This window comes from Panthera leo, chromosome B4 (genome assembly GCF_018350215.1).
Source record: "Panthera leo isolate Ple1 chromosome B4, P.leo_Ple1_pat1.1, whole genome shotgun sequence".
Classification (NCBI taxonomy): domain Eukaryota; kingdom Metazoa; phylum Chordata; class Mammalia; order Carnivora; family Felidae; genus Panthera; species Panthera leo.
This window is the reverse complement of record NC_056685.1, coordinates 37,076,417-37,103,461: the sequence shown is the minus strand read 5'-3', so window position 1 is coordinate 37,103,461 and position 27,045 is coordinate 37,076,417. Positions and strand designations below refer to the sequence as shown.

General features: G+C 50.7%; 1 protein-coding gene across 1 annotated transcript; it reads right to left on the bottom strand.

Moving 5' to 3' along the window:
• Positions 1-519: 519 nt before the first annotated feature.
• On the bottom strand, positions 520-27,045 carry SLC6A12 (solute carrier family 6 member 12). Its single transcript, XM_042945485.1, has 16 exons — positions 26,849-27,045; positions 24,897-24,981; positions 22,572-22,846; positions 16,486-16,620; positions 13,300-13,440; positions 12,390-12,477; positions 11,279-11,411; positions 9,691-9,825; positions 7,847-7,950; positions 7,407-7,531; positions 6,911-7,023; positions 6,314-6,451; positions 5,493-5,595; positions 3,536-3,636; positions 2,655-2,825; positions 520-1,501 (listed from the first exon to the last, which is right to left on the bottom strand). Exons 3-16 carry the CDS (start codon positions 22,783-22,785, stop codon positions 1,358-1,360), a joined length of 1,845 nt encoding a protein of 614 aa, XP_042801419.1. The 5' UTR covers positions 22,786-22,846; positions 24,897-24,981; positions 26,849-27,045; the 3' UTR covers positions 520-1,357.

The window sequence follows — 27,045 nt, the reverse complement described above, 5'->3', positions numbered from 1 at the left end:
CCCTGCCCCAGGAAACTCTCCTGGAGTGGCCTACCCCACCTCTTCTTCTCCTCCCTTGCCTTTGGCAGGAACTGGCATAATTTTACAGGGACATGGGGAAAGGAGCGTCCCAAACACAACACCTCTCTCTCTGTGGGAGACCAGTCCTTCCAGACTCCAAGGAAGCGGGGGGAGGGGGGAAGGAGAGATGGAAAATGGCAAGAACAAAAAGATCCAGAGAGGAAATCTGGCCAGATGAGTATGGGATGGCAGAGAAAATGCCAAGGTAAGGATGCCAATCTGGGGAGAGCTGCTCACCCCTCTATAGAGGGGACCACTCTCCTTCCCACCCCAAGACAACATAACTAAACAGAAATGGGGTGAGGCAGAGAAAACTAGCACACAGCAGCAGGCAATCCATACATGCTTGTTAAATATGTATAATGGGGAAGAACACCGGCCTGAGAACAAGGACACCAGGTTTCAGGCATATCTCTGACCCTAAGGAGCCAGAACTTGAAAGAGTCACTTTCTCTCTGGTCCTCGGTTTCCTCATCCATGAAGTCAGGAGGTTGGACAAAAAAAGCACAGTGGCAACTGGAGCACCTGGAGCACTGTATTTGAAAGGACTGTGAGGTGGGAAAGACTCAGTCAGCAATGTCTGTTGCAGGCATAGGAAAGTACAGCCACCCTCACCATGCATTTGTACAGTCTAGGGATCATCTCTAAGTTCTTTCCATTCCAATGCTCCATGAGTTGAGGACAACATTGCAGGAGGCATGTGGAACTAGGGCTGCAGCTAGGGACACCTTAAGACAATGATGGCTTGTGAAGGCTTGCCTCTTGGCTGTTTCTCAAGTTCCTTCCCCATGGACTGACTCCAGAACACTAAGCCTAATGAAGCACCCCTCTAATGGAATGTCAGAATCCAATAGTGTGTTCGTTGTCATTTCCAACATGGTGTGTTCCATTGGGCTCTCCAAGCCAAAGCATGATACATATTCCCATCAGTGCTACCCTCCCAATGCACAAATATAGTAAGCTGTAACATCCCAGATACAGGAACATCCCTACAGTGGGAGTTCCACACAGTGTAATATGTTAGAATCAGATGGTGGACTCAAAAAAGACCACCCTCCTTTATAAATAAGAAGGTGTGTTCCAACAGTATGGCGTGGTGCAGTGGGACCACCTCTAGCCCACCAGAAGGAGCTGCCCTCGCTGAGGAGAGAGCAGCGTGGCCTCTGGCCGGGGGCACCCATGAACATCACAGAGGTGCTCAGCAGGACTGTGGTAAGGGACAGAGGCAAAGGCTGTTTGCTGTAGTGGCCCTGACAGAGGTTCCTGGCTCAGTGGCCACTTGGCTGCTGGCCACATCCTACAAGTGGGTCTCCTTCTCCCCAGTGATTAGTCCTTCCTTTGTTGGGGAAGGCCCACAGTCCTGGCTGGTACCACGGTCCAGACACAGGTGTTGCTTGGGCTGCGGGAGGCTGGGGTCGGGGGTGGTGAGCTGTTGCAGGCGCTGTGGAGAGAAGAAGGAACGAGTGGGTGCTACCGGTGAGAAAGGCAAAGCTGTTTCATCCTGGTTGTATCCCCAGGGCCTGGTACAGAGCCAGGCACACTGGGGGCAGCCAGCACGATATGAGTAAATACATGAATAAATATTTTGAGAAGAGAGAAGAGACGATCAATCCCGTGGCGATTAAGAGCATGAATGGGCTGGGTTCTAGTCCCAGCTATGTTACTACATATGCAACTTTTTAGGCAACCCATTTAACCCCTCTGTGCCTTATCTGTAAAACAAAGATAATAATAGTACACAGCTCATAGTATAGTGCCTGGCACAGGGTCAGTTGGTCAATAAGTGCCTATTATTTTTTATGAGGAGCAGTACTACTATTATTACTGTTATTGGTGCCATCTTCTTCCCCTCCTTCTTGCCTTGAATGCAGATGTGATGACTGGAATGATGACAACCTTCTTGTGACCATGAAGTGGTAAGCATGATGATAAAAAGACGTGCTCAGGATGGAGGTGCAGAAATAGAGGAAGAGTTTGGCCCTAACAACTTCTTTTCAGCAGCTGAACCAAACACCAGCAGCACCCATCTCTGGTCTCTTGATGTAAAAAGAAAATAAGCCTATTGCTTGTTGCAGGTCGGGTTTTCCGTTACTTGTAGGCCAGATAGATTTCTGCAAGTGTAATGTCTTTGTGGAGCATGCGCTATCCCCTTTTGGGAAGGCATGTCTTAAACTCTAAACAGGGAGCTTTTGCCCATGCCTCCCCAGGCAGAATTAAGAAAAGAAACCAGGAATGAACCATGATAGCTGGTTATTAATTTCCTGGGAGCAAGGAATTTGTGCCCTATAAATCTCTGTCTGGGCACCTTGAAGTTCTTATTGTGACTCAGTTTCCTCCATAAGCATTTGACAGTGTACCCATGGTCAACCTGCCCACATGATCGGCTGGAGGTCAGATTCTGAAGGTCTAGGACTCTAGGTCTTTTGAGTGTTTCTGGAAATGAAGCCATTGGACTGGTCTTCAAAGGCCCTTCTCTTTGAGATTTCACAGACCAAAAAGCTGTCCCACACTCAGAGCTGGGCCCCGCCCATCGTGCCCTGCCTGCAACCTCACTCAGCAACCCCCTTTAATATATCACTTCCCCTGACCCCTACCTTCTTGAAGGAACCCTGGGTCTTCAGAAGGGTGATGATGATGAACAGAGGGACGCAGACCATGGAGGACAGAGCCAAGAACCAGCCGATGGAGTAGCCCCAAGGAGGGTACACATAGATGTTGTTGTATTTGAGAGGTGTGTACTTGCTCAAGGAGAAGAGGAAGGTGGCCTGGAAAGAGGGAGAGGTGGATGCAGATTAGACAGAGAGCCCTTGAAATCCTCTCTTTAGCTGCTTAAATATCCAGTGACAGAGGACAAGTAAATTACACTGAAGTGGGGGCGCCTGGGTGTCTCAGGTGGTTAAGCATCCAACTCTTGATTTTAGTTCAGGTCACGATCTCAGTCATAAGATCGAGCATTGGGCTCAGCGTGGAGTGAGGAGCCTGCTTGGTTCCTCTCTCTTTCACTCTCTCTCTCTCTCTCTCAAATAAATCAACTTAAAAGAATACACAGATAGATAAATAAATACACTGAGGTGCTTCAATGAGGTAGAATAGTAAAAGCCATTACAAGCTGTGGGCCAAGGCATCACTCCATGGAGGGCTGAGACAGGAGGTGCGGCGGTGGGGGAGGGGGGAGGGAGGAGGAACCCTGAGCAGGCAGACAGAAAGAGACCATAACTGGGAAGTCTGGCGGCTGGATGGAGGCGCTATGAGAAAGGAAGGGAGCAGAAACTGGAGGGTAATGATGGTAAAGCAGAGAGATGACATGGTCCCAGGAAGGAAGGGCAGGAGAACCAACCCAGAAGTGGAAATGGACCGGCCTCCCAAGGTAACTGGACAGGCAGGAAAAGAGCCCCAGAACCCGGGCATCCTGTTCCTTGTCCCCGAGTCTTCTGGATGTAGGAGGAGATATAGGGGTAGCTGGGTGGGCACATACCAGGCAAAGTCCAGGGGTCAGAAAGAGCCAGGAGATCTTCACCAAGGGCCATGGCCGGTAGCCAATCATGTCTTCAACGTTGTCATAGAACCGATCTGCCCCTGCCCAGGTGGGAGGGGAGTGTGAGAACAGGAGGAAGGGAAGAACTCACAGTATCTGGGAAGGACTCACCTGGCTTTGCACTCTTCCCCCTACCCTATGAGGGGAAACCGGATCCAGGCACATGAATGAAATGGGTCCCTGGCACCCCAACCACAAAGCAGGGAGCGAGGAGGAAGAAGGGGCTGCCACCAAAAAGCCAGGTGCCCTTGAGAGAGTCACCTAACCTCCCAGTTAAATCCTTTGGCCCCTTGTCTAGGAATGAAGACCCTACTAACCACAGAGGTGGGTGAGAGCCTAAAATGGGCACAATGACTGTGCAAACGCTCACTTATATATGCCTCAGACATGACTTCAGTTTCAAGTCAAAACAGCAAAGTTCCCACTGTTCCAAGCATAGCATGCTGAACTCACATAGGGCCAGAAAGCCTCTGGGAATGGAACAACAGTCTAGATTCGACACTCTGGAGGAGCCACTCTGTGTTCTTAGAAAATCTTGCTAAGAGGCTTGCTTTGTGTTTGTGGAAACACTGACTGGATTTGTTTACTGTCCTTCTGTTTCCACGTTTGCTCCAGATCCAAATCCAAATCCAGCCAGTCTCCCAAGAAGAAAAGGGCCGCTGATCGGGAAAGACAGTTGGAGGGCCCCCTAGCCCTTCCTCAGAAAAAAAAAAAAAAAAAAAAGGAACTTTCCGCTGATCACTGATGGGCATGAAATGCCACCATTAGGGAGTCATTCCTTTGGCTTCTAAATTTTTCCCGCAGTTAAAAACCAGATGTTACTAGGAAGGGGTAACATACTAAGGTTTCTCAGCTACTTATACCTTTCTGTGATTGAGTTTATCAGATCTTCTTTGAGAACAAGTTCTGAGGAGCAGTAGGGGAAAATCAGAAAGACATCAGATGCTTGAGGTGAGAAGACAGGTGACCTGTCCCAGGAAAGGAAAGGACACCAAAAAAGAAGGCCCGGGGTAGCAAAATAAAAACCTTCTCGTGGCTTTCCTACCTATGCCCACTACACGGCACCCACCTACCCTCTCTGCCCTGAGCCTTGTTACACTAGCAATGTGTTCCCCCCCCAACCTGGTGCAGTGGAGTCAGATGGTTTGGGTATGATGATGCCTCCCCCACTTACTCTCTGTGTGAGCTCAGGCAAGAAACCTACCTCTCTGAGCCTCACCTCCCCTGCACAGGCTGTTGTGTGGGTTGAGAGAGAATGTATGATACAATCATCACGTTGCTTGGCATTCAGCAGTGCACGGACTCCATGCATAAAGATTTCTCCTCTATTGTCATCAGGCACAACAATGGCATGGATGTCACAGCACTCAGCACCACTGGCCAGTTGCCCCAGCACTGAGGGGGGTCAGGGAGGTTGAGGGCAGTCAATGGAAGGCAGAACTCACTTTAGTTTAAGAAAGAAATGCATAACAGCCACAACAAAAAAAGCTACCTCAAAAACGTGGGAACGAGTTTTCTGTTCCTGGAAGTATTCAAGCAAGGTCTGGGTGGTAACCTAGAAAGGGAGTGTGGAAATGTGTGGAGGCTCAGACTACGTGGCCCTGAAGATCTCTTCTGACTAGGACTCCCACTGATGAAGTGCCTCCAGCAGTTTCCGCATCAAGAAAACGGCACACTGTTGTTTCTGATTCCTCTCACTAGCGCAGGAAATCAGTTTTGTCCTTACCGCAGCTCTGTCTGCCACAATGAGAAATGCCTGGGTTCCCAGAGGCGGACAAAGTTCCCAGAGAAAAGAACCAGGGCAGCAACACCAAGACCTATAGAAACCAGAGGGCTGGCACACCCGGCCTCTCACAACCTTAGGGGTAGGCTCTCCCCGCCTCCCCCCTCCACTTACCATACACCCAGCTGATGCAGATCACTTCAAACACTGCCAAGAAGAGCAGGCATATGCCACTGGAAGCGTAATAATCAAACAGCTGGAAGATATACATCCCGCCCTGCAGAGAGACAGGGAGAGCTGGGCCTTGGCCAATGGGGGAGGGAACCCGCTCCTCAGGGACAGGGCGCACACCCATCTGGGCACACATCCTGCTCGGCCCATGGGAAATTGTTCCTTGCATCTGAAGGCGGTTTGGCCAGGCAAGGCAGGCCCTGCATTTAACATCGGGACAACAACCTGACAGCTACAGGGACACTGGGAACTGTCTGCCCGGGATCGTATCTCCTAGAAGTTGGCCCCACCTCACTCTGAGAGTGCTCCGCTCCCCTCTCCAGGCCCGAAGGACAGCCAGGGCCAGACATTTACCGTGTTCTTAGGAAAAGGTCCCTCTCTTTCCTGTGGGGTTGGGTGGGTGGCAGAAGGTAAGCCTGAAGCTGCACCCACCTTCTTTAATATGAGGAGGGGAATCTGGCTAAGAAGGGCATTCCTGACAATGTCATTAGACCAGCTCAGCTGGATCCAACCATGCCTGAAACCAAATATCCCTAGACTTTGCAGTTTCTTGGCTCCCCCGAGGCTCCCTTTTCTGCTTAAGCTAGCTTGCATTTGGTGTCTATCACCCGACACGGAAAGACAGCTAACTAACACAGGTAGATTCTGCCTCGTGGTCCCCACAACCTTGCTGTGAGGAAGGTGGGCTCTGAGAAGGGTCACCAGTGCACCCCACGGCTCCCTCAGCCTGGAGCCCCGCCTGCAGGCCACCCCCCTCTGCTCACCTCCGTGACCAGGAAGAGCCCTAGCAGGTAGCACACGATGGCAATGGTGAGAATGAGAAGTTCTCGCCTCCCGCTCTTCCGGAGCTGACCGGGGAACATGTCCACAGAGGCTGTCACCAGGCACTCCACACAGACAAACTGCAGGCAGGAGGGAAGCCAGGGTGAGAGGCACCGCCTGCCCTTGGGCCTTGCCTGGCGTGGCCTTGCCCTGGCCGCCTTGCACCCCACTCACCCGTGCTGATGCACAGGAGCGCAGGAAGGGGCACAGGGGCAGAAACAGGGTGGCCAGCCCTGCCCTCGGCCGTATCTCTACGACCGAGGGTCCCAGCAGTGAGGGTTGGAGGGGGAGATATGTTCCGTCCCCAAGATGGGGGCGGGGCTGTGGGGGGAGAAAGCAGGTGGCCCCCCTCACAGAAGAAGGTCTTGAGGCCAAGGGTCACCCAACCAACTGCAAGGACAAACCCTGGAAAGTGGAGTGGGGCTTGGAATGTAGGTCAGGGGAAAAGGAGTTGGGGGGGGGGGGAAGGGAAAGCCCAGAACCTCAGAAGCTGGCAAGAGGGTCACCAGGGCAGGGAGGGTTGGGGTGGGGTGACGAACCTGGCTGTCCAGCCCTAGGAAGATGAGCATGATGAAGAAAAGGCAGGACCACAGCTGGGATAAGGGCATCATAGTCACCGCCTTGGGGAACGCGATGAAGGCTAGACCAGGACCTGCAGGCACACAGCACAGTCAGGAGAGCTCCTGGCTCTCACTGCCCTGGCGAAGAGCCTTCTCCCAAGGCACTGTGTGGTTCAAGGGGAGTGGTTCAATAGATCAGGGTAGTTTCACCCCTTACTCTGCTCTCTGGTTCTGGGGAGTTGGCTGTGCATTGGTTTATCCATTTATCCATCCCTGCACACAACCGTGGGGCTACCCGCCCTCAGTGCCCTCCTCCACCTCCCTCCCTCCCATGAGAAGGCCCAAGCTCTGCCCCCAGATGCTGAAAGGTTCTCATAAGCCAGCTGCTGGGACTCCTGCCTGGGACCCTGTAGGAGGGATCTGTGTTCCCTGACCCACCTTCCCCTCAGGGCCCAGACAGCAAAGTGGTACCTACCAGACTCGGCCACTTCGGAGATGGGCATCCCCTGCTCCTGGGCCATGAAGCCCAGGATGGAGAAGACCACGAACCCGGCCGCGAAGCTGGTGGCGCTGTTGAGGAAGCAGAGGGCGATGCAGTCCCTGCGGGGCGGGGCCAATGCAGAGGAACCAGGAAGGAAAATGAGGAAGAAATCCATCAAGGGAGGGGAGATCCAAAGACAGCAAGCGGGGAGAGGGGAGGGAACAGGAAGGCAAAATATGCGAGAGGAGAGAAATGGAAGAGAGAATGGGCGAAAGACCACGGTCATGTGGTGGAAGGTGAGAGAAGAACGTGAGGAAGAAAGAAGAGGAGGGAAGGAAGACACTGAGTCTGCAAGATGAAGCTGATTCCCCGACCTCACTGCAGGCAGGTCTGGCGCCCTGGGGTCCCGCAGTGTCCCGGCCGCCCAGCCCTACCTGTAGCAGTTGTTGTGGTACTTGTTGTAGCTGCCCAGGGCTGTCAGGCACCCCTGGCAGATGGCGAAGGAGAAGAAGATCTGGGTGCCCGCGTCCATCCACACCTACGTGAGACCCCAAGAAAGTGGCAGAGGGAGTGGGAGGGTGCCCGCCCGTCACCCCTCAGCCCCAGCGCGCCCTCCTGGGTGTGCCCTCAGAGTCGCTTATTCCCCACTCTCTGCTCACAATCTCTTCACTGGCAGGCCAGGTTTAAATTTGCCTCTTTTGGGGGAGAGGCACCTGGGTGGCTCAGTCGGTTGAGCATCCAACTTCAGCTCAGGTCATAATCTCATGGTTCCTGAGTTCGAGGCCCACATCTGGCTCTGTGCTGATAGCTTAGAGCCTGCTTTAGATTCTGTGTCTCCTTCTCTCTCTGCCCCTCCCCAACTCTCTGTCTCTCTCTCAAAAATAAATAAACATTAAAAAAAATTTTTTTTAAGTAAATTTGCCTCTGGGGGCACTTCGTAGGCACCAAGTACTTGAATTTCTCAGGTGGAGTGGCAGTGCCCAGAGAAGGCAAAGCCTACCTGCAGGGCAGAACTGAGAGCACCTGCTCATTCAACAAGTGCCACAGGCCACTTCATTAAAATATAAAGAAAAACACCACCAGGACTCCACGGGGAGGGGGTGCAAAGAATGCGCTCAGACAAGTCCTAGAGGAGGAAATACAAATGGCCAGCAAATCTGTGGGAAAATGTCCAGCCTCACAGCAGTAAAAAATAAAAAAAAAAATTAAGACAACAAAATGATACTATTTTGATCTATCAAATTACCAAAGGTTAAATTATTATCGAATCTCTCATGGGCCCTGCAGAAAAAAGGGTACCCTCCAATACTGGGGGAAAAAGTCCACATTTCTCTAAAGCCAGTACATTTCAAGAACCTTAAAGGCACATGCTCTTTGACTTAGTGATTCCAGGGCTGACTGCCATCAGGAAATAATCAGAGAGGTGGCAAGAGATTTAAATATGGGGTGTCCAATGCAGCTGTATATACGATCATAAAAAACTACATGACCTTAAATGTCCAAGAATCAGAGATTGAGAAAGTGAGGACCCCCACCCCAGGGGTGAGCGTTCAGAGGACACGGGGCCTTGTCTGCTTTGCCCACTGCCCCACTCCATGGTCAGAGCGCCACCTGGCACTGAAAGAGTCCTCAGTACATTTTGGGTGAATGAGTGACCGAATGGATGATGGATGGAGGACATATTATGCAAGGATTTAAAATGACTTCTACAAATGAATGTGATAGCATGAAAAATGCTTACAATGGAATTTAAATGAAAAAAGATGCATCTCTCTGTATATAAATATCTCAAATACATTAAAACAAAGATACACAACACCAACTAGAAAAAGAGTTGGAAGGAAATATACTAAAATGCTCATAGAGATGATACCTGAGTGGTAGGATTACAAGACACCTTTATCTAATTTTTCTCCAGTGGGGATATATTGCCTTTAATCTTTTTTTTAAATGTTTATTTATTTTTGACAGAGAGAGAGACAGAGCATGAGTGGGGGAGGGGCAGAGAGAGAGGGAGACACAGAATCCCAAGCAGGCTCCAGGCTCCGAGCTGTCAGCACAAAGCCTGCTGCGGGGCTCAAACTCACTGCGAGATCATGACCTGAGCTGAAGTCAGACGCTCAACCGACTGAGCCACCCAGGCGCCCCTTTTTAATTTTTTTGCAGGAGGGAATATATTGCCTTTAAACCAAGAGAAAAGCAACTACAGATTTTCAAAAGTACAGCTCTGGTTTGGGGTGAGAGGCATCTGGGAAAGAGTCCCCAGCACAACCCCTACCTGGGGGTCCTTGAGGCGAAGCAAATCTGGCTTCAGGTAATAGATGACACCCTCATAGGCTCCCGGAAGGGTGATGCCTCGGATCAGTAGGATGATCAGCATCAGGTAGGGAAATGTGGCTGTGAAATAAACAACCTGGAGGGGAAGCGGGGCCAGGTCACTGCTGTTGGGGACACAGCTGCCAGGAGGTACCAGGGAGTCTGCGGTAGTCCTCCTGTCACCCCTCCTCAGGCAGCATGAGTCACACCTAGCTCAGGGTCCGACACCTTCTTAGAGATGCTGAGAGTGTGTGAGCACCTGTCTTCCTTTACACATTCCAGTGGGTCTTAGGTGCCCTGGCAGGCAGACTGTGAGATATACATCAGCAGGGTAAAGAGGGAACAAAGACAGGGAGGGGTACAAGCTTCCAGCCATAACATTTCGAAGACTATTTTAGAATTCAGGGGTGCCTGGGTGGCTCAGTCGGTTGAGCATCTGACTTCAGCTCAGGTCACGATCTCCCAGTTCGTGAATTCGCGCCCCACATCGGGCGCGAACCTCTGTCCATCACCCACCCCTGTCCCTCCCCCACTCACTCTCTCTGTTTGTCTCAAAAATAAATAAATGTAGAAAAAAAATAGAATCCAGAATCTGTTCTCCCTTAATCCCTCACCCTAGCTGGTCTCCCTATGCCCCTGGTGAGTGTGGGACGTGGTGAGGGAGGGGGAGCAGATCGCCACAATGACCTGTGGCAAAACTTAGACTGCACTTTTCCAGGCTTAGGGTTGGGCAAGCAGCAGTGGCCTGAGCTCTGGGACATGGAGACACTCAGATGGGTCTACTCGGCCCCTGACCAAGTTTAGCTCCTTAACCCACGGGGATGGCAATATCTGTGTTATTATCACTATTTCTAGTTTTATTATAATTACAACAATCCGCGGAAAGGCAAGGCTGCCCCCCAAGAACAGGCTAATCAGAGAAGTCAGCATCCCGTCTACTCCTGGCTTTAAAAAGCATGAGGCATCCACCTCAGATTCCCTGGGTTGAAAATAAGTGTTCAAGTCTGAACTCTCTCAACACATACAATAAGCCACTCTTGTCCATTCTTGGCTTAAACCCCCGTGATTATTGGAAACTCACCACCTCAAAGATAGTTCTGTGTGCTAGTTCTTACCAAACATTGTCTTGTTGTGTTGTTAGGTGCAAACAGCAAGTCGTAAAAGTGTATGATCCTAATTGTGTAATATACACACATAATAGATACAGATATACACAAGCATACTTCAAAAGGAAACTAGAAGGCAATACAGCAAAACATTAACAGGGATTAGTAGATCCAAACTGCCACCATGCTGGCTCCAACAGTGATTAGGGGGACTTTTATGCTTCTCATTTTGCTCTGCATGTTTCTTATGTAAACAGGTCTTTTAAAGTAATATTGAAAGAGAAAGTCCTTCCTTGTGCTGAGCTAAACTCTTCCTACCATTTTCCCCTGCTCTCACCATGCCTCTCCCCTAAACTACTCTTTCAGTTCTCCAGAGGGACTCTGTGAGTGTCTCCATGGATTCTGGGGGCTGCAGAGAGCTTACCAGGAGCCAGAACACCTCACCTTGCCAGTGGACTTGACCCCTTTCCAGATGCAGAAGTAGCAGATGACCCAGGCGAGCAGGAGGCACAGGGCCAGCTCCCAACGCAGGGCCCCCAGGTCATGGATGCCTGAGGTGATGCCCAAAACACGTCTCCTGAGGATGGAAAAAATGAATAACCAGGTGAAAGGCTATAGGGGCACAAATAGCCTTTGTCTTCAAGTCTCTTGATTCTTAGAGCTGACCCCACACATCTCAGGTTCCAGGCTTCCCCACCCCATCCCCCTGCACCTCCCCTATGGCCATGCCATGTTCCCACCTGTAGTCTGTATGCCCCTGGCCGTTAGAAGACCAAATCACGTAATCCCATAGGTATCTTTGTCTTTCTAACCATCCAGCTTTCTCTGTTGTACAGAGAGATAGAGATAGAGAGAGAGAGAGAGAGAGAGAGAGAGTGAGGGTGGTAAATAATAAATGGATAAGTAGATGGAGAGTAGATATTCAGGTTGATGCACAACTACATGGGTATCAAACAGAGGGGCTGAATGTGTTTTAGTACCTAAAGGGTGTAGGGAGTAGTGGAAATGTGTGTGCGTAAGCGTTGGTGGACATGTGTGAGGTTTGGGTGACATGGGGTCGTAAATGTGTGAGGGTGTAGGTAGACACATGTGAGTGTTGGTAAATAAGTGTGGGTTTTAGGTAAGGGTGAGGGTACAGGTACACTTGTGTCAGAACGAAGGTGGACACGTGGGCATGGGCAGATGTAAGGGTGTAGTCAGGGGAAGGGTGGAGGTGTGAGTATAGTGTTTGCCAGTTTTTGCAGTACAAATGCTTCCTCCTTGCCCAGTTTCAAGCCACCAACATGACATCACTGAACACAAAGCTGGGGAGCGATGTGCACAACCAGCTCTCCTTAGCTGGGACAGACTATTTGCCGTGCACCTGTGGACACGTGTGGGTTGATGTGAGTGTTCCCTCATGGCTCAGTGATGTGCCAGGTGGGGGTGGGAGGTGGGTAAGTGCTGAAGAGCATGCACAGAAAGGCTTGAACTTGTACTCCAAGTCCCAGACCTCAGACATCCAAATTTCCTGCTTGGGGCCCCTTAGCACATGGCATCCAAGCCCAGCACCTACTCCCAGAATTCCATGACAGGTGAAGTGAAGTTCTCAGACGAGGTCACTGTGCGGGCTCCCGAACGGTTCATAAAGTCCATGCAATGCTCTGTTGGGAACAAGGGGTGGGGCGGGGGGCTGTGCATCAGCTGGGGACGAGATGGGGAGAGATACCCTCACATCTTAGTCCCTCCAACCTTCTGACCTTACAGCCCAGCAGTCCCCATAATTCCCAGTCCCAAGAGCTTCCCCTGGAGCCCCCATTTCCCAGGAGTTAGCCACTCAGGTGGTTCATGAGACCATGTGCCTCCCTCCTCATGTGCCTCACACTGCTCTTGTTCCAGTGAATCTGGCTGTTTCTCTGGCCACCCCACCCACCAACCTCTGACACAGACCTCGGATCCCCTCTGCCCCTATAACTTGCTCACCCTCTCTCCACTCAGCAGATGAATGGACTGAGTCCTTGGGCTTGCTCTTCCCCCCACATGGCTTATGCTGTTCACATTTTGGGTCCTTCTCATCCTTCAGGCCTCAGCTAGCTCTTTCCCTCCCACTGCTGTATAGTTTCTGCAATGTTTCTTTCACCCATTGCAATATGTGATTGTTTTATTAACTTGTCTCTATCACTAGACCACACATTCAAGGAGGGCTGGGGCCATGTTGCCAGTGCTCACCCTTGGATCTCTAGCACCTGGCACAGAGGGAGTGAGGATAACCCCCTGCAGTTATATAAAACATTCACAGTCTTGTTGGATTTTTGGTTCTCCTAGTGGGAACCTAGTCTAGGCTCCCACAAAACTGCACCAGAGGCCACAGAGCTTGGCTTTGAGGCAAGTTATACCATGTGCTCTGTCATTGTTCGCCATCACCAGCCACCACAGGCCCAGCCCCTAAGGAGAGGCCCCCTCCCGGGGGCTGAAATGATGGATACCTGTGTTCCAGGTATTGGTACAGGTTGTCCAGGGCAGCTCAGAGGTAAAGGAGCTGAACAGGTAGAAGAGAGCCCAGGCGAGGATGATGATGTAGTAGATGTTCAGGTAGGACTCAATGACCACTGACGCCAGACCAATGCCTTCGGGAGTAGGGCAGGCATGGAGAGCAACAAACAGAATCCAAGAGATCAATGTTAGCCCAACAAAGTCACATAGAAGCTGCCAGCTGTGGCTAGAAGGACATTGGGTACTAAACGAACAGAACACCCGTGGTTTGCTTGTTGGCCTCAGAAGCCATTTACAGCATATTTTTCTTTTTAAATTTATTTTTATTTTTTAATGTTTTTTAATTTATTTTTGAGAGAAAGACAGAGCACGAGAAGGGAAGGGGCAGAGAGAGACACAGAATCTGAAGCAGGCTCCAGGCTCTGAGCTGTCAGCACAGCCCCACGCGGGGCTCGAACTCACGAACCATGAGATCATGACCTGAGCCGAAGTCAGATGCTCAACCTCCTGGGACACCCAGATGCCCACAGCATATTTTTCTAAGTAAGAAAAGCAGGTTACAGAATACCATCTCAGGCATTCTTCCACTTTTGCAGTATATATTTAAATGTATACTTTTTTTTTTTTTCTAATGAGATAAAGTCTGGAAGGATTGTCATCCAAAAGTTAACGGTGGTTGTCTATCTAGGTGATAGGATTTCGGCTCATGTTTTAAAGTTTGTTTGTTTTTTACCTTTTGTCCATCTGCATTTTCTAGTTTTTCTGTGACAATCATGCATTACTTGTAAAATGAAAAGGGACTGGAAGAACAAAGTAATTGGGAAGCGTTGGTAAGAATCAGCCTCAAGATAAGTGCAAAAACCAAAAGAAACCAGCAAGGAAAAAAGAAAGGAGAAGTGGTCGCTGACTGTCAAGAACTCTGGAGCGTGAGTCAGTCTCCACACGCCACATCTCGCTGCAGAGCGCGGGGCCAGAGTGTTGGCAGAGGCGTTCTCACACCCAGGAGCAGCCTGGAGGCTGGCTGTGGCTCCCTATCAGGGGGGGAGGTACCAAAGGGCAGGCACAGTCACCCCCACCCAGCCCGTCTGCTCCTGCAAACGTGGGATCTTTGCCACAGTAATTTTAAAAGTAGCACGTTGCCAGGGAGGCTCTTAGTCCCGAGGTGTGAAAGCTGGGCAGAGGACGGATCACAGGCCTGTTTGTCCTGAGTCCTGAGTCCTCGCCCCGGGCTCAAGAACGACTTAAGGAAGGCCAGCTCAGCCCCAGGGCAGGTCGGAGAATCAATGCTGACTGTCAACAAAACCACCCCTTGGCCAGGTGAGCCCACCCCGATTGTCTATTCCCGCTGGCCTGGCAAACTCGACCAGAGGCCATCCGTGTTTTCCTGCATCTGGGTCCCTGCAGAGCATCCAGGCATTGGGGGACGGGAGCCCTAAAGTGGGCGTGGCCAGGGCAACTTGGTCCTCGGGAGGGGCGGTGGCTGGGGCTGCTGATGGTGAGGAGGGTCCCCAGGGGGAGCCGGTGGCAGGGATATTCAGAGCGCGCACACAGACGCCCACACACCCAAACAAGCGGCCACTGTGCCGCCACTCACCCGCCGGAACGCACTGTGCTCCCACCGGCCCGCCCCGTAAACACCGACCTGACCCTGGAGGAGGCAGGGTGCCAGGCTGGGGAGGGGAGGTGCCCCTTCTCTGAGAGGAGGAAGCTTGTGCCTGTGTGCAAATTGAAGAGGGAGGGTGGGCGAGCACAGGGTGTGCCCAGGCTCCCTGGGAGGTGAACTGGGGCTGGGCGCAGTTAGGCAGGTGGCGGGCAGGCAGTAAGCAGCCTGGACCCTCCCACCAACATAGGTGCACACACCTTGAGTGAGCCTTTCCCTGAGACCCCAGGCCTTGGAGTCTCTTCAGCTTGGAAAAGACAGAAAGAGCAGCAATCGCTCCCCACAACCCCCATCCAATGCTTAGTCTGCACCCCCTGTCTGTGGTGACTCCCTTGGAGAGTTAGTACATGCGTGCCAGAGAGGCCGGCCCCTGTTTTGGACACCCAGGGGCTCGCTTGGACCTTGGGATAGAGCCCAACTGGCTGGGACAGTAGGCTGCTCTGGGGTCTGGAGCAGAGCACTGAGAAACTCTGTGCTCCGGCTGAGGCCACAGCACTCCTGGAGCAGCCAGAACTCATGAGAAGAAATGCATGTGGGCCAAGCTTCCCCCTGCCCCAGCCACTCACTGCTGCTGCTACAGGGGCCCCATGGATGCCCCAAGAGGGATCAGTACCAGACCAGCCTTGTACCCCAACCAAACCCCCAGTCAGTGGTCAGGGATCCGGCCTGCTCAGGAACCAGTGTTTCTCTACCATGCCCACCCCTGTCCAGCCTACCAAGCTGGGCAGCAACCCCAGATAGCCTAGTCCCTGGGCTCCCTTAGGGACTGACATGAGGGAAAGAGTCCTCTCCTCATTTCAAATATGCAAGAAACCTCTCGGAGACCAGGATTGGGTTTCCCACTGGCCCCCAGGGGACTGGTCCAATCAATTAAAGATGGGGTCAGGGAAGGACACTCCAAACTGCTCACACTAGTGCCAGCAACTCCATAGAGGGAACAGGAACTGTCCCTAACATAATCCCGAACACAAGAAATAGCATGAATTTTCAGCTCAGGGAGGCCTGGGTTCAAATCCTTAGCGAATGACTTCATTTTCTCATATACAAATAACTAAGAGAGTTATTACTGGAGGATTCAATGAGGAAATGCATGTAAAGTGCTTACATGAACCCTAACACATAGCAGGGCTGAGCAGATGTTAGACGACATCATCATCATCATCATCATGACTATTGTTATGTACTCTGGGACCACGCCATATACCCAGGAACAGCTTTCCAGGAAGCCAAGGAAGATGAAGCTCAGGATTCCTCACTTGCAAGGACCCCTTCCAAGGCTCCTCATCTGAAGTTTCACTTGCAGTTTTGTGCTGTCTTTCTTGAGGAATGCCTTCTTCCCCAGCATCTATAAGCTTTGGGCCCCACAAAGTCTGGCGACACTTCCTGGGTCATCCACAGCACTTAGCACGGGATGAGAGGAGATGACTAGGAAGCGATGGCCCCGAAGGAAGGGGAATGGGGTGACGGAGGGATAGAGGCCCTTGGGGGCCCTGGTAGGAGGGAAAAAGGGAACACTCACCCTGGAGAAGGGGGCAGATCTTCCTCCAGGCTGTCACGCTCCCTTGGCTGGTGTACTGGCCCAATGCCACCTCCAAGAAGAACACTGGGATGCCACAGGTAAAGAAGAAGATGAAGTAGGGGATGAAGAAGGCTCCTGTGGAAGAAGGAGGCAGGAGCTGAGCCCTCAGTCCTCGGAGACCTATGCCCCAGTGCTCGTCACCCTCCTCACCCTCCCAGGGGCCCAAGTCGGCTTCCTCCCATCTGCCGGCAGGGACAGGCAGAAATTTTCCAGTCTGAGCCCCACTCAGGATAGGAAAGACCTTTGAAGAAAAATGAGTAAAAATTTAGGTGGAAATCCTAACAGACGCACTATTTATTTTCTCAGTGTGCTTCACAAACTCAGTCAGTTTATTATTTTTGGAACAAAAACATGTGTTCTGTATAATTTGATATGCTTATTAAATTATCAAGTTTGTTACATGTTAGAGAAAAACAAACAAAAACACCTTGGAAAAATTATTTTCCCTCTAATAATTTTCAGAGGTTTTTTTTCCCCTCCACCAGGCTCTGGTTTGAACTGGGGTCTTAGCAGACAAGGCCCTTCCTCTGCTCAGGCAGGTTCCGGGCACTGGGGTTTCAGTAGCCATGTGATAAAGCACTGACCTACAGGCCCCCACAGGAGGCCAGGCCTAAAAAGCATCTGATAAATTATGGAATTTGAAGACAACCCTAAGCCATCAGTGCCCACTTCAGTCACTAAGATAGTGACCTCACCTCAGAAGTGTATCCATGGGTAAATGGAATATTGTTTACTGTACAATAATAACACTTAGCACCTATTTGCTGCTTACTGTATATAAGGCATTGTTTTTTTTAAATTTTTTAATGTTTATTTATTTTTGAGAGAGAGAGAAAAAGAGACAGAATGTGAGCAGAGGAGCGGCAGAGAGGAAGGGAGACACAGAATCCAAAGCAGCCTCCAGGCTCTGAGCTGTCAGCGTGAACTCACAATCCATGAGATCATGACCTGAGCCGACGTTGGATGCCCAACCAACTGAGGCACCCAGGTGTCTTTGTAAGGCATTCTTGTAAATGCCTCACCAGCATCAAAATCCTTGACAAAGCCACCTCCTGTGGGGTAGGTACTATTGTTATCCCCATTTTACAGATGGGAAAACTAAGACACAGATGAAGAAACTGAGACACAAACCCAGCTGGTCTGATCCTGAGTCTGTGCTCTTTTTTTTTTTTTTAAGAGAAAGAGAGAGAGAAAGAGCTCAAGTGTGAACAGTGGAGAGGGGAAGAGGGTGGGGGAGCTCAAGTATGAGCAGGGGAGAGGAGCAGAGAGAGAGAGAGAGAGAGAGAGAGAGAATTTCAAGCAGGCTCCACAATCAGCATGGAGCCCAATGAGAAGCTCAATCCCACAACCCTGGGATCATGGCCTGAGCTGAAATCGAGAGTCAGACACTCAACCGACTGAGCCACCCAGGCACCCCGAGCCTGAGCTTTTAACCACTGCATCATAAGACCTCTCAAGTAATTCACTTTACTTTGTAGACAAAATAGAAAGTGCAAAGGGAAAAAACATTGTACACCTTTTCAGTTTTTTGTACACACACACACACACAAACACATACATACTTCCTTTTTTGCAAAAGTGAGAACCTACTATAATTACTTGATAACCATTTAAAAACACATCAAGAACCTATTATATCAATAAATACATATGTCATAATTTTAATGGCTATATAGTATTCTGCCTTATGCATCTACCCTAGTTTTTTCCATCAGTACTCCCACTGGCATTTTTGGTTGTTTTATTGGAAACTCTGCTGTGATCCGTTGTCCACAGCCTTGTGCACTTGCCTAATTTGCTCCTCAGTATAAGTTTCCAGTAGACAAATTTGTAGGTCAGAGGGTATGCATATTTTTTTTTTTGGCTTTTTTTGTGGTAAAATATATATAACATGAATTTTACTTTTTAACCATTTTTAAGTGTACAGTTTCGTGGCATTAAGTACATTCACATTATTATCCAACCATCACCACCATCAATTTCCAGAACCTTCTTACCCAACCCAATCTGAAATTCTGTAGCCGTTAAATAGGAACTCCTTGTTCTCTGCCTCTCCCCAGCCCCTGGTAACCACGATTCTACTTTTTCTCTGTGAATTGCTATTCTAGACACCTCATAAAGAGGGATCATACAGTGCTTATGCCCTCAAGGTTTATCCATGCCATTTTAAGGCTGAACAGTATTCCCTCTTGTGTATATACCACATGTTTGTCTATTTGTCCATTGAGGGACATTTGGGTGGATTTCCACCTTTGGGGTTTGAACATTTTTTTAAGGTCTTTGACGTGCATTTCCAAATCGCCTTCCCAGACTCTCATACCAATCTGCACTGCCAGTAGCGATATGTGAGAGTGAGACAGAAGGATTTGTGAGTCTTCTGGGCCCTACAGAACCATAACAGCCAGTAACTCTGCGAGTCCTGATGTCCTTTTTAACCCCAGGTTTGCCGGTACATCCTGAGTACTGCTAGAACATTCCTCAACCCAGTGCCAGTACCATCACTGACTCCAGTTTATGTGGCTTAGGTGGCTGAGGGGCAGCGTTCAAAAGTGTTTGGGCTGGGGGCTCTCCCAGAGGGCACTTTCCCAAAGTCTGGTCTGTGGCGGCCTGTGACCCATGGACCCCTTCTGCTGGCTTGTGTGGAGGCCCTTCTCTCTACTGAAGGAGACAGTCTCAGCTCTACCCTAGGCATGTAGACTTCAGCCCCACGGAAACTGGGGAGAGCTCAGGAGGCCTGGAGATGGGCCACTGTCAGCCTGAGTCCACCCCAGAAGGGCAGTGAGGGCCTGGGCCATGGGCAGCAGTGTGAGGAGGTTGGTCCTGGATCGCCTGGATGGTTCCTCCATCCTTGGCTTTCTCCCTGGGTTTCCAATGCACTATCACTGCAAACACACTCCCCTCTAATGAACTTCTGAGAATCCTCACCTGGGGAGATTGCCCTGGCCCACATTTCTCTTGGCATCTGCCCAGACTCTGGGCACCAGAGGCCTGAAGATGCCCCACAGGGATCTGTGAAGACAGGGTAACTTGAGACGTGTTTATAATCTCCCTCCCTCTGCTCTAAGGTAGGCCTTATTACCTCTGCCAAGCACACACTCCTGAACCACTGAGTTTCCATTGTCATCTGGAAACTCAGAATTCATAAAATTCTCTCTCCAAGTGAACCATTTTTTGAAGATGATCTAGTTTAGTGCCTTCCTGCTTTCTTGTGACCAAAGACATTATTATACCAATAACATTGTTTTTTATCCCTTTGGAAAGATTTTTCTCTACAAAACTATTTATTAACTAATAATAATTATTTATTAAGCAATAATAATTGATTCATTTATCAGTAAAAACTATACTTAACTGCTGACTGAGAATTATGGTCAGTTTGAGATAAACCCTATTATCGCAATGAGTTAGTACAATTGTAAAAGCCTAAAGCAACGAGTTGACATTTGAGTTGGTCCGTGAAGTCATATCCCCCACACAGATCCATTATCAAGTTGTCTGCAATGAGGAAACATGTGTTACTACTTTCCTAAACCCCCACACACCAGTGACCTCAGATTGGGACCCTTGATCTGGCTCAGCGTCTCTTGTTAAAGGTGAGGGAAACACGCCGGGGCCGGCAGGGGGGTGGGCAGTGTGCCTCCTCCAGGTACTTAGGTTGGGGCAGAGCTCAAGTGAGGACACAAGGGACAGAAATGAACACAGACCCTGGCCAGGAAATGCAGTCTGGTTCTGCCTCTTCGCAGATGACCCAGGCTCAGCCCAGCATCACTGCACACTGGCACAGGTGCTTGTCTCTCCAGGCCGCCCCACAGTACAGAGGCCACAGCCACAGTGCAGCCACCAGGTGGGACAAGGCAGCGTGGGCCCTGGAACCTGAAAACCTGTCTCCTTTTCAGACGGCAGGGAGAGGATGAGGGAGCCTGCGAAGCAGGCTACCAGCTACCAGCCGGTTCTACGGTCTTGGGCAAATCGCTAAACATTCTGAGCCTCCACGTGCTCTATGAGATGAGCGCTCAGCCTAAGTCCTCTTTAGCTGGAGCATTAACGCCCTGTGTGTCCGTGAAACTGGCCTAGGACGGTTCAGTTCGTGAGTTCAAGCCCCACATCCGGTTCTCTGCTGTCGCGGCAGAGCTAGCTTTAGATCCTCTGGCCCACTCTCTCCCTGCCCCGCCCCTGCTCATGCTCTCTCTCTCTTTCTCTGGCGCGCTCCCTCTCTCTTTTTCTCTCTCAAAAATAAACATTAAAAAAAAGAAAAGAAAAGAAACAAGTTCTTCTTGCTTCCCCTGATCTCTGGCCAGGATTCATCCCCCACTCCCAGGCCTGGCTCCATAGCCCTGACCTGCCAGGAAACCCCAACGCTATTTCTTTGGAGCCATTAGTTCAAGCAGCTTGTAATAATAACTGTAAGTTTTGAAACACAGAACAAGTTACATAGTAGATACTCAGTAAATAATTGTCAAATTAAATACGAATCGTGTTTAGAAGGATTTTCTAAACAACGATTATCTTTAAATAGGAATGTTTCTTCTTTTTACCTTTCTGGAATGTTTCTAATTTCACAATATACATATGCGATTTGCACAAGAAGAATAAAGATATTTTCAAAAGGGAAAGATGAATCTGTCCAGTCACAGGGGCGCCTGGGTGGCTCAGTCGGCTAAGTGTCCAACTCTTGATTTTGGCTCAGGTCATGATCTCACAGTTCATGCGTTTGAGCCCTGAATCAGGCTCTGTGCTGGTAGCACAGTTCCTGCTTGGGATTCTCTGTCTCCCTCTCTCTCTGCCCCTTCCCCCACTCACTCTCGATCTCTCTTTCAAAATAAATAAAAATTAAAAACTTAAAAAAAAAAGAATCTCTCCAGTCACAAATAAATTCATATAAATGAATTCTTTCATTTGTATGAAAATTCCAAGTAGGTAAATCTATAGCCACAGAAAGTAGATTAGTTGTCACCAAGGGTTGGCAGGGACACGGAATACAGTGACTGCTTATGGCTTCGGGGCTTCTTTCTGGAATGATGAAAATGTTCTAAAATCAATTGTGGTGATGGTTGCACAATTCTGTGAATAGGCTAAAACCATTTAACTGTACACGTAAAAAGATTAAGCTGGCCCCTTCCCACCATGCCCCTACTCATTTTTACTACCAGTGCTGAAAAATAATAAAATTAATGTTCCTTCAATTAAAAAAATCATAAACAAGGTAATATCACCTCTCTGATCAAATTCTTCTACAGTTCCCATCTCACTCAGAGCAGAGGCTACAAGATGTGGGCCCTGTTACCTCTCTGATCCCTTCCCCTACTCTTGCCCCCATCTGTCTCTGCCCTCCTCTTCAAACATGCCAGATGCACTTTCACCTCAGGACCTTTGCACTCGCTGTTTGCTCTGTTTGGAATGTTCTTCACCTGAGAACTGTCCATACGATTCACTCCTTTACCTCCTTCAAGTCTTTCCTCAAATGTGACCTCCTCAGCTAAAGCTTTGCAGCTCACCTTGCTCCACATTTTCAACCCCCCCCCTCCCCGCCGATGACCCAGCCTTCCCCCACCCCTTCCCTGCTTTGCTTCTCACCATTCCACAACTCGCCATTCAACATACCACGCATTTTACTTGTTTGTCTGTCATCTGCCACCTTGCACTAGGAATATGTTCTGTTTTGTGTCTAGAACACTGCCTGGCCCAGGATAGGTCCACAGTAACACAGGTCGAATGAACGAATCCTATCAGCCACTGACACTGTCCAGAATAATGAAGCATTATTAGTAGTGTATCTTACTAAACACTCAGATTCCTTGGTCCTGCCCATTACCTCGATTAAACTTCACTGGAGCCCTGGGAGGCACCATCCCTATTTCACAGAGGAAGACCCTGAGGCGGAACTAGAACTCAGACCCAAACCCTCCAAACTGCATTCCAGCCTCCTTCTGGTTTACCACATCGCCAGGCAGGAGGCGCCCAGGTGGGCCCTGCCTGGCAGTCAAGGCACGGCTCTCCCCACCACGCCTACCTCAAAGTGAACTCACCACCTCCATTTTTGTAGCAGAGATAGGGAAACCTCCAGACATTGCCCAGCCCAATGATCTCCCCGGCCACTGACAGCACAAACTCCATCTTGTTGGTCCATTGGCCCCGATCCTTCACCTGGTCCTCGCCTTCCTGGTCCAGCTTCTCTCCCTCCTCAGGGAGCCAGGAGACCACAGGAGGCCCGTCCTCGGGGACTTCCATTTTTCTGTCCATAGCCACGGGGTAGATGGGGGGGCCGCCGAGCCGGGAGTGGGCAGGATGGGGAGACAGGCGCCTGGTGGGAGGACAAGGGGTGAGCCGTGCAACCCCAGTGCGTGCCCCACCACCCCTGCTTTCTCCATCCTCGTCTTTTGTCATCTGTATAACATTGCTGTAATATCTCATATGGTTGCAATATTGTTTAATATTGTCGGACTGTTGATTTTCTTCCCGAACTCTCAAGGACTTTTACACCTGAAGTTACACTTTGCTCTCATAACTCAGAGACCAAATATTAGTTTGTCCATTTTGCAGATGGAAAAACCCAGGCCTTGAGAGATGAAGACCACGCAGGAGTGGACTGGGAGGAAAGGGCTCGGGGTCTTTTATTCCGAGTCCCTTTTGAGCTTTACAGCCAGCCACCATGCGCGCTGGGCCCATCTGCCCAGCTCCACAGGGTCCATTGAGTGGCGCCAGCCCAGCCTCCGGCCTCCAGCCCAGAAGGGATCGAAGCCTGCCAGGGGTGATAGGAGGTCAAAGGGCAGGTGTGGCTTAGGTGACTGCATGGTCTTCCCCTAGCGGTTGTGTGCTCACTCCCGTGCCAGGTCATTGATCGGCTCAGGGTAAACATGGGAGCCAGCTAGCCCTGGGTGTCTGATTGGGAGGGAAGGAGAAGGTGGGGCCTCTGAGCAAGGCCAGGTGAGACCCAGAATCAGCACCAGAACCAAGTACCTACGGCCTTCGAGGGAAACCTGGCTCCTTTTCTCTCTGGCATACCTCTGTCCTGAGAACACGCAAGGGGTCCTGGTGGTAGATCCCAGGGCGAGACTCACTTGGGTAGTGGTCATCTCCAGGTCAAGGTGGTCCCCTCGTGGGAGACCCAGAAGTGGCTGCCCATGACAGCGGGTCACTGCTCTTCCTCAGTCCCTGCTCCCCTAAAGAGCCCAAAGCTCCCTGAACTGCCAGAAAAATGACGTGGTCGTTCTCAGCTTTACTCTGTGCCTGTCATCATCCGTTTGTCAACCCCCGGGAGATAAATTGCAGCACTGCGGTGTTGTCCTGGAATCCGTGTTTGCCTTCCCCTCCCTCCCCTACACACAGCTGCCCTGAGGCCACCTCCACCTTGGCTCCCAGTGAGCTGCCAGGAGGAGGTGCCCGGGCTCCAGAGGGAAGCGCCCACCCACTGCCCCTCACCTCCAGGGGCGCTGGGGGAATCAAAGTGACCAGAAGCTACCAAGTGCTCCATGCTTCTCCAAGGCTCTAGACAAACACAAGGGATTCTTTTTACTAAAAGAAGTGTCTGTGTTTATTTGTTGGTCCTTTTAACCCAGGCAACAGCCCAAGCCCAAGTCAGTTAGAAAGGCGTGGCAGGAGCCATTTGAGGTTATGGAAATTTTTGAAGGTGACTTCGAGGGTACAGGTTATCCCAGGAATGGGAAAGCCTGGCAGGGGGAAATTCTGGTATGGGGACTCAGAGGGTTCCACTGCAATCGCAGCCCAGGACAGGAGATGAGGAGAAGCACCCAGTGGAAATCAGGTCTTGGGCCTCTGGTGTCAGGGAGGAGGGAAGGGAGGAAGAAGGAAGGGGGGAGGAGGAGGAGAGGGAGGAGGGGAAGAAAGTTCCCAGGTTCAGAGGAGACTGTCAGACCTCAGGTGGGGAGGGGGGGGTGCTTTGAGAGCCAGAGTGTCAGGTTGGAAAAACAGTGCAGTCTGGCCCCAGGGGGAAAAGTTGGCGGGTACCCGAATGAGCTGTAGATGTTGTTACATAACTGGGGTTAGGGCACCCTGACCAATGGCCCCCAATTCATTATCAAACAAATGAATGGATGAGTGGAGGAATAAATGAATGAATTCAAAAATGTTAATGGAAAAGCACCAGACATGAAACCCAAGTTCTAGTCCAGACCTAGCCAATAATAATATTAACAAAATTAACGTTGTGCCAAAAACATACACTTCTTTGTGTACGTTACTAAATTTCATCTTCATTAAAATCTTTGACGTAGGTATTACTGTTAACTCCATTTTATAAATGAGGAATTGAAGCTCAGAGAGGCTAAGGAACAGGACTTGACACCCACCAGGTGTTCAGGAAAACTATTTTTGAATGATTTGAATAAACTTACCAATACACTAAGTGGTGGAGCTGAGTCTCTAACTTGCTATGTGACCTTAGGCAAATCACACCTCCTCTCTGGGCTTTAAGTCTCCCTGGAAGAGAGAATGATCCCTGTTCAACAAGGGCATTGGGAGGGTGGGGGGTAAAAATAAGATCCATGAAAGACAAGGAGAGATTTTTGCCTTTGCCTGACCAAGTACCAAGTACCAAGAGCTATAGTGTAGCTCAGCTCAGGGTGAGCCCGAGCACACAGGTCACCAAGGGGGTGGTCAAGGGACAAGTCTTACTTCGCAGACCAAAAGCGGCTGTTCCAGGGCCCAGCTGTCCTGGAAAGTTGAAGGAGGGGAGACCTGCTGGGGCAAAGGAGTAAACGGAGGGAAAACCAGAGGCGAGTGCAGGATGAGGAAGCAAATCTGAGATCCCCGCTCGGGCACAGGGTTTGGGTTGTATTGGGATGGGGGAAGGGAGACAAGAGAACATACATTGATGAGCTGATAATGACATTTTTTTTTTAATGTTTAAAGGTTACTGGGAAGATCATAATTTGTGTGTTAGAATGAAAAACCGGAATGGCAGAATGAAAGCAAGAGCATGCGAGAAGGAAAGCTGGCCTAGAGCCACGGCAAAGCCAAGGGGAAACAGGCTGACAGTGCAGCAAGTGCGATTCAAGTTAGACTCAGGGAAGAAGTGTCCAGGAGGATGTCAGACACAAAAACAAGCCGTACAGAGCTCTCCTTCTGGGGTGACTTTTAAGAAGCCAAGAGGATGGCACGCCCCACCTTTCCGCCTCCCTCACCCCGTCCCCACGGTACCCTTCTACCCTCCCCAACCCCGTGTGCTAGGAATAAACAACGGTGTCATCCACAGTTGAGATGCCTTCCAGAGATCCCCCCCTTCCCAAGGGTCCACCTGTCTCGGTCAGCTCTCCAGCCGCTCGCACCACTTTCCCACCCCCGCTAAGCTGGAGCAGGGCACAGGGCACAGATTGGAGCTCACCGCACATCCATGCCCTCCAGAAGCAAAGACACCTACACCCACACTGGGCTCAGTCTGCCCATCGAGGAAATCTTCAAGAGGCCTATCAAGTCCGGAATTAACCGTGTTCAGGAGCTGGGCATGAAGACGGAGGCCTGGCCCAGGGCTAGCGGAGGAGCAGACAGGTGGGGAAATGCCGCCCCCCCGTGTGCCGCCAGGATCCCAGTGCAGCCCAACACCCTCCCGGGCCAGCCCCGGCTACGGGGGCGAATGGGATGCCCCAGCCCCTGCTGCAGCCCACACCCACATACCAGTTCCTTTTTCCGTACACACACTGGTGCCGTTCCCGTCACGTCCCTTTGCACACACATACCTGTGTGCATGGCACCAAAACCTGACTCCGTCTAGTCCTTCACACCCTGTGGGCTGCTCACTTCAGCTGGTGGCCGCCTGCACCTCCCAGTGGCTCCCTCGTTGCCCTTCCCTGGCACAAGCATGCTCATGCCTCCCCGGCACCCTGAGCTGAGGCTGCTTCCTCCTTCTGGGAGACAGTTGGCTCCCTGCTTGCCCTGCCCCACCTGTGGGGGAGGGCAGAAACCCCTCATCTGCGTGGCTAATTGCAGGTCATGGGCCCTCAGGAATGCCCAAGCTTTCTCCTGTCTGCTCTCCCTTCCCACATCACTGGGCACTGTCTGCTTCCCCTCCCTGTCAGTCAGGTGACCACCCCTCTTTCCCTGCTTGTCTGGGGCCAGCCCCCGATCTCTGTACTTTCCCAGGATGGTCCCTAAGCATGGTTTGGGGAAGCTGGGGTGATGCCCCTTGTCCTGAGTCCCAAGCATCAGACTTTCCTCCGGTCCCAGGTTTTTGTACCACAGACGCACACACTTCTGCAAAGATTTGCCACCTGGGACTCAGCCCTCCAGCCCCTCTGAGGCACCTCTCAGGCACTGCGAAGGCACATCCAGTCCTCCACTTCCTGCTCACCTCAGTCCTGATCTCCGCTCCCGTGGTCAGCTCAGCTCCATGCCTTGGGTCCCCAGGACAGTCCCGGGGAAGCGGCTTGCAAGAATACCCAGAAAGACGGGACCTGAGAGGGAAACTGTCCACCTCTTCTCCTTCCCTTTTCCTCCCAGCTCAGAATCCCGTCCAAGTTGTTGTCCTGGGACTCCCAGACAGAAAGC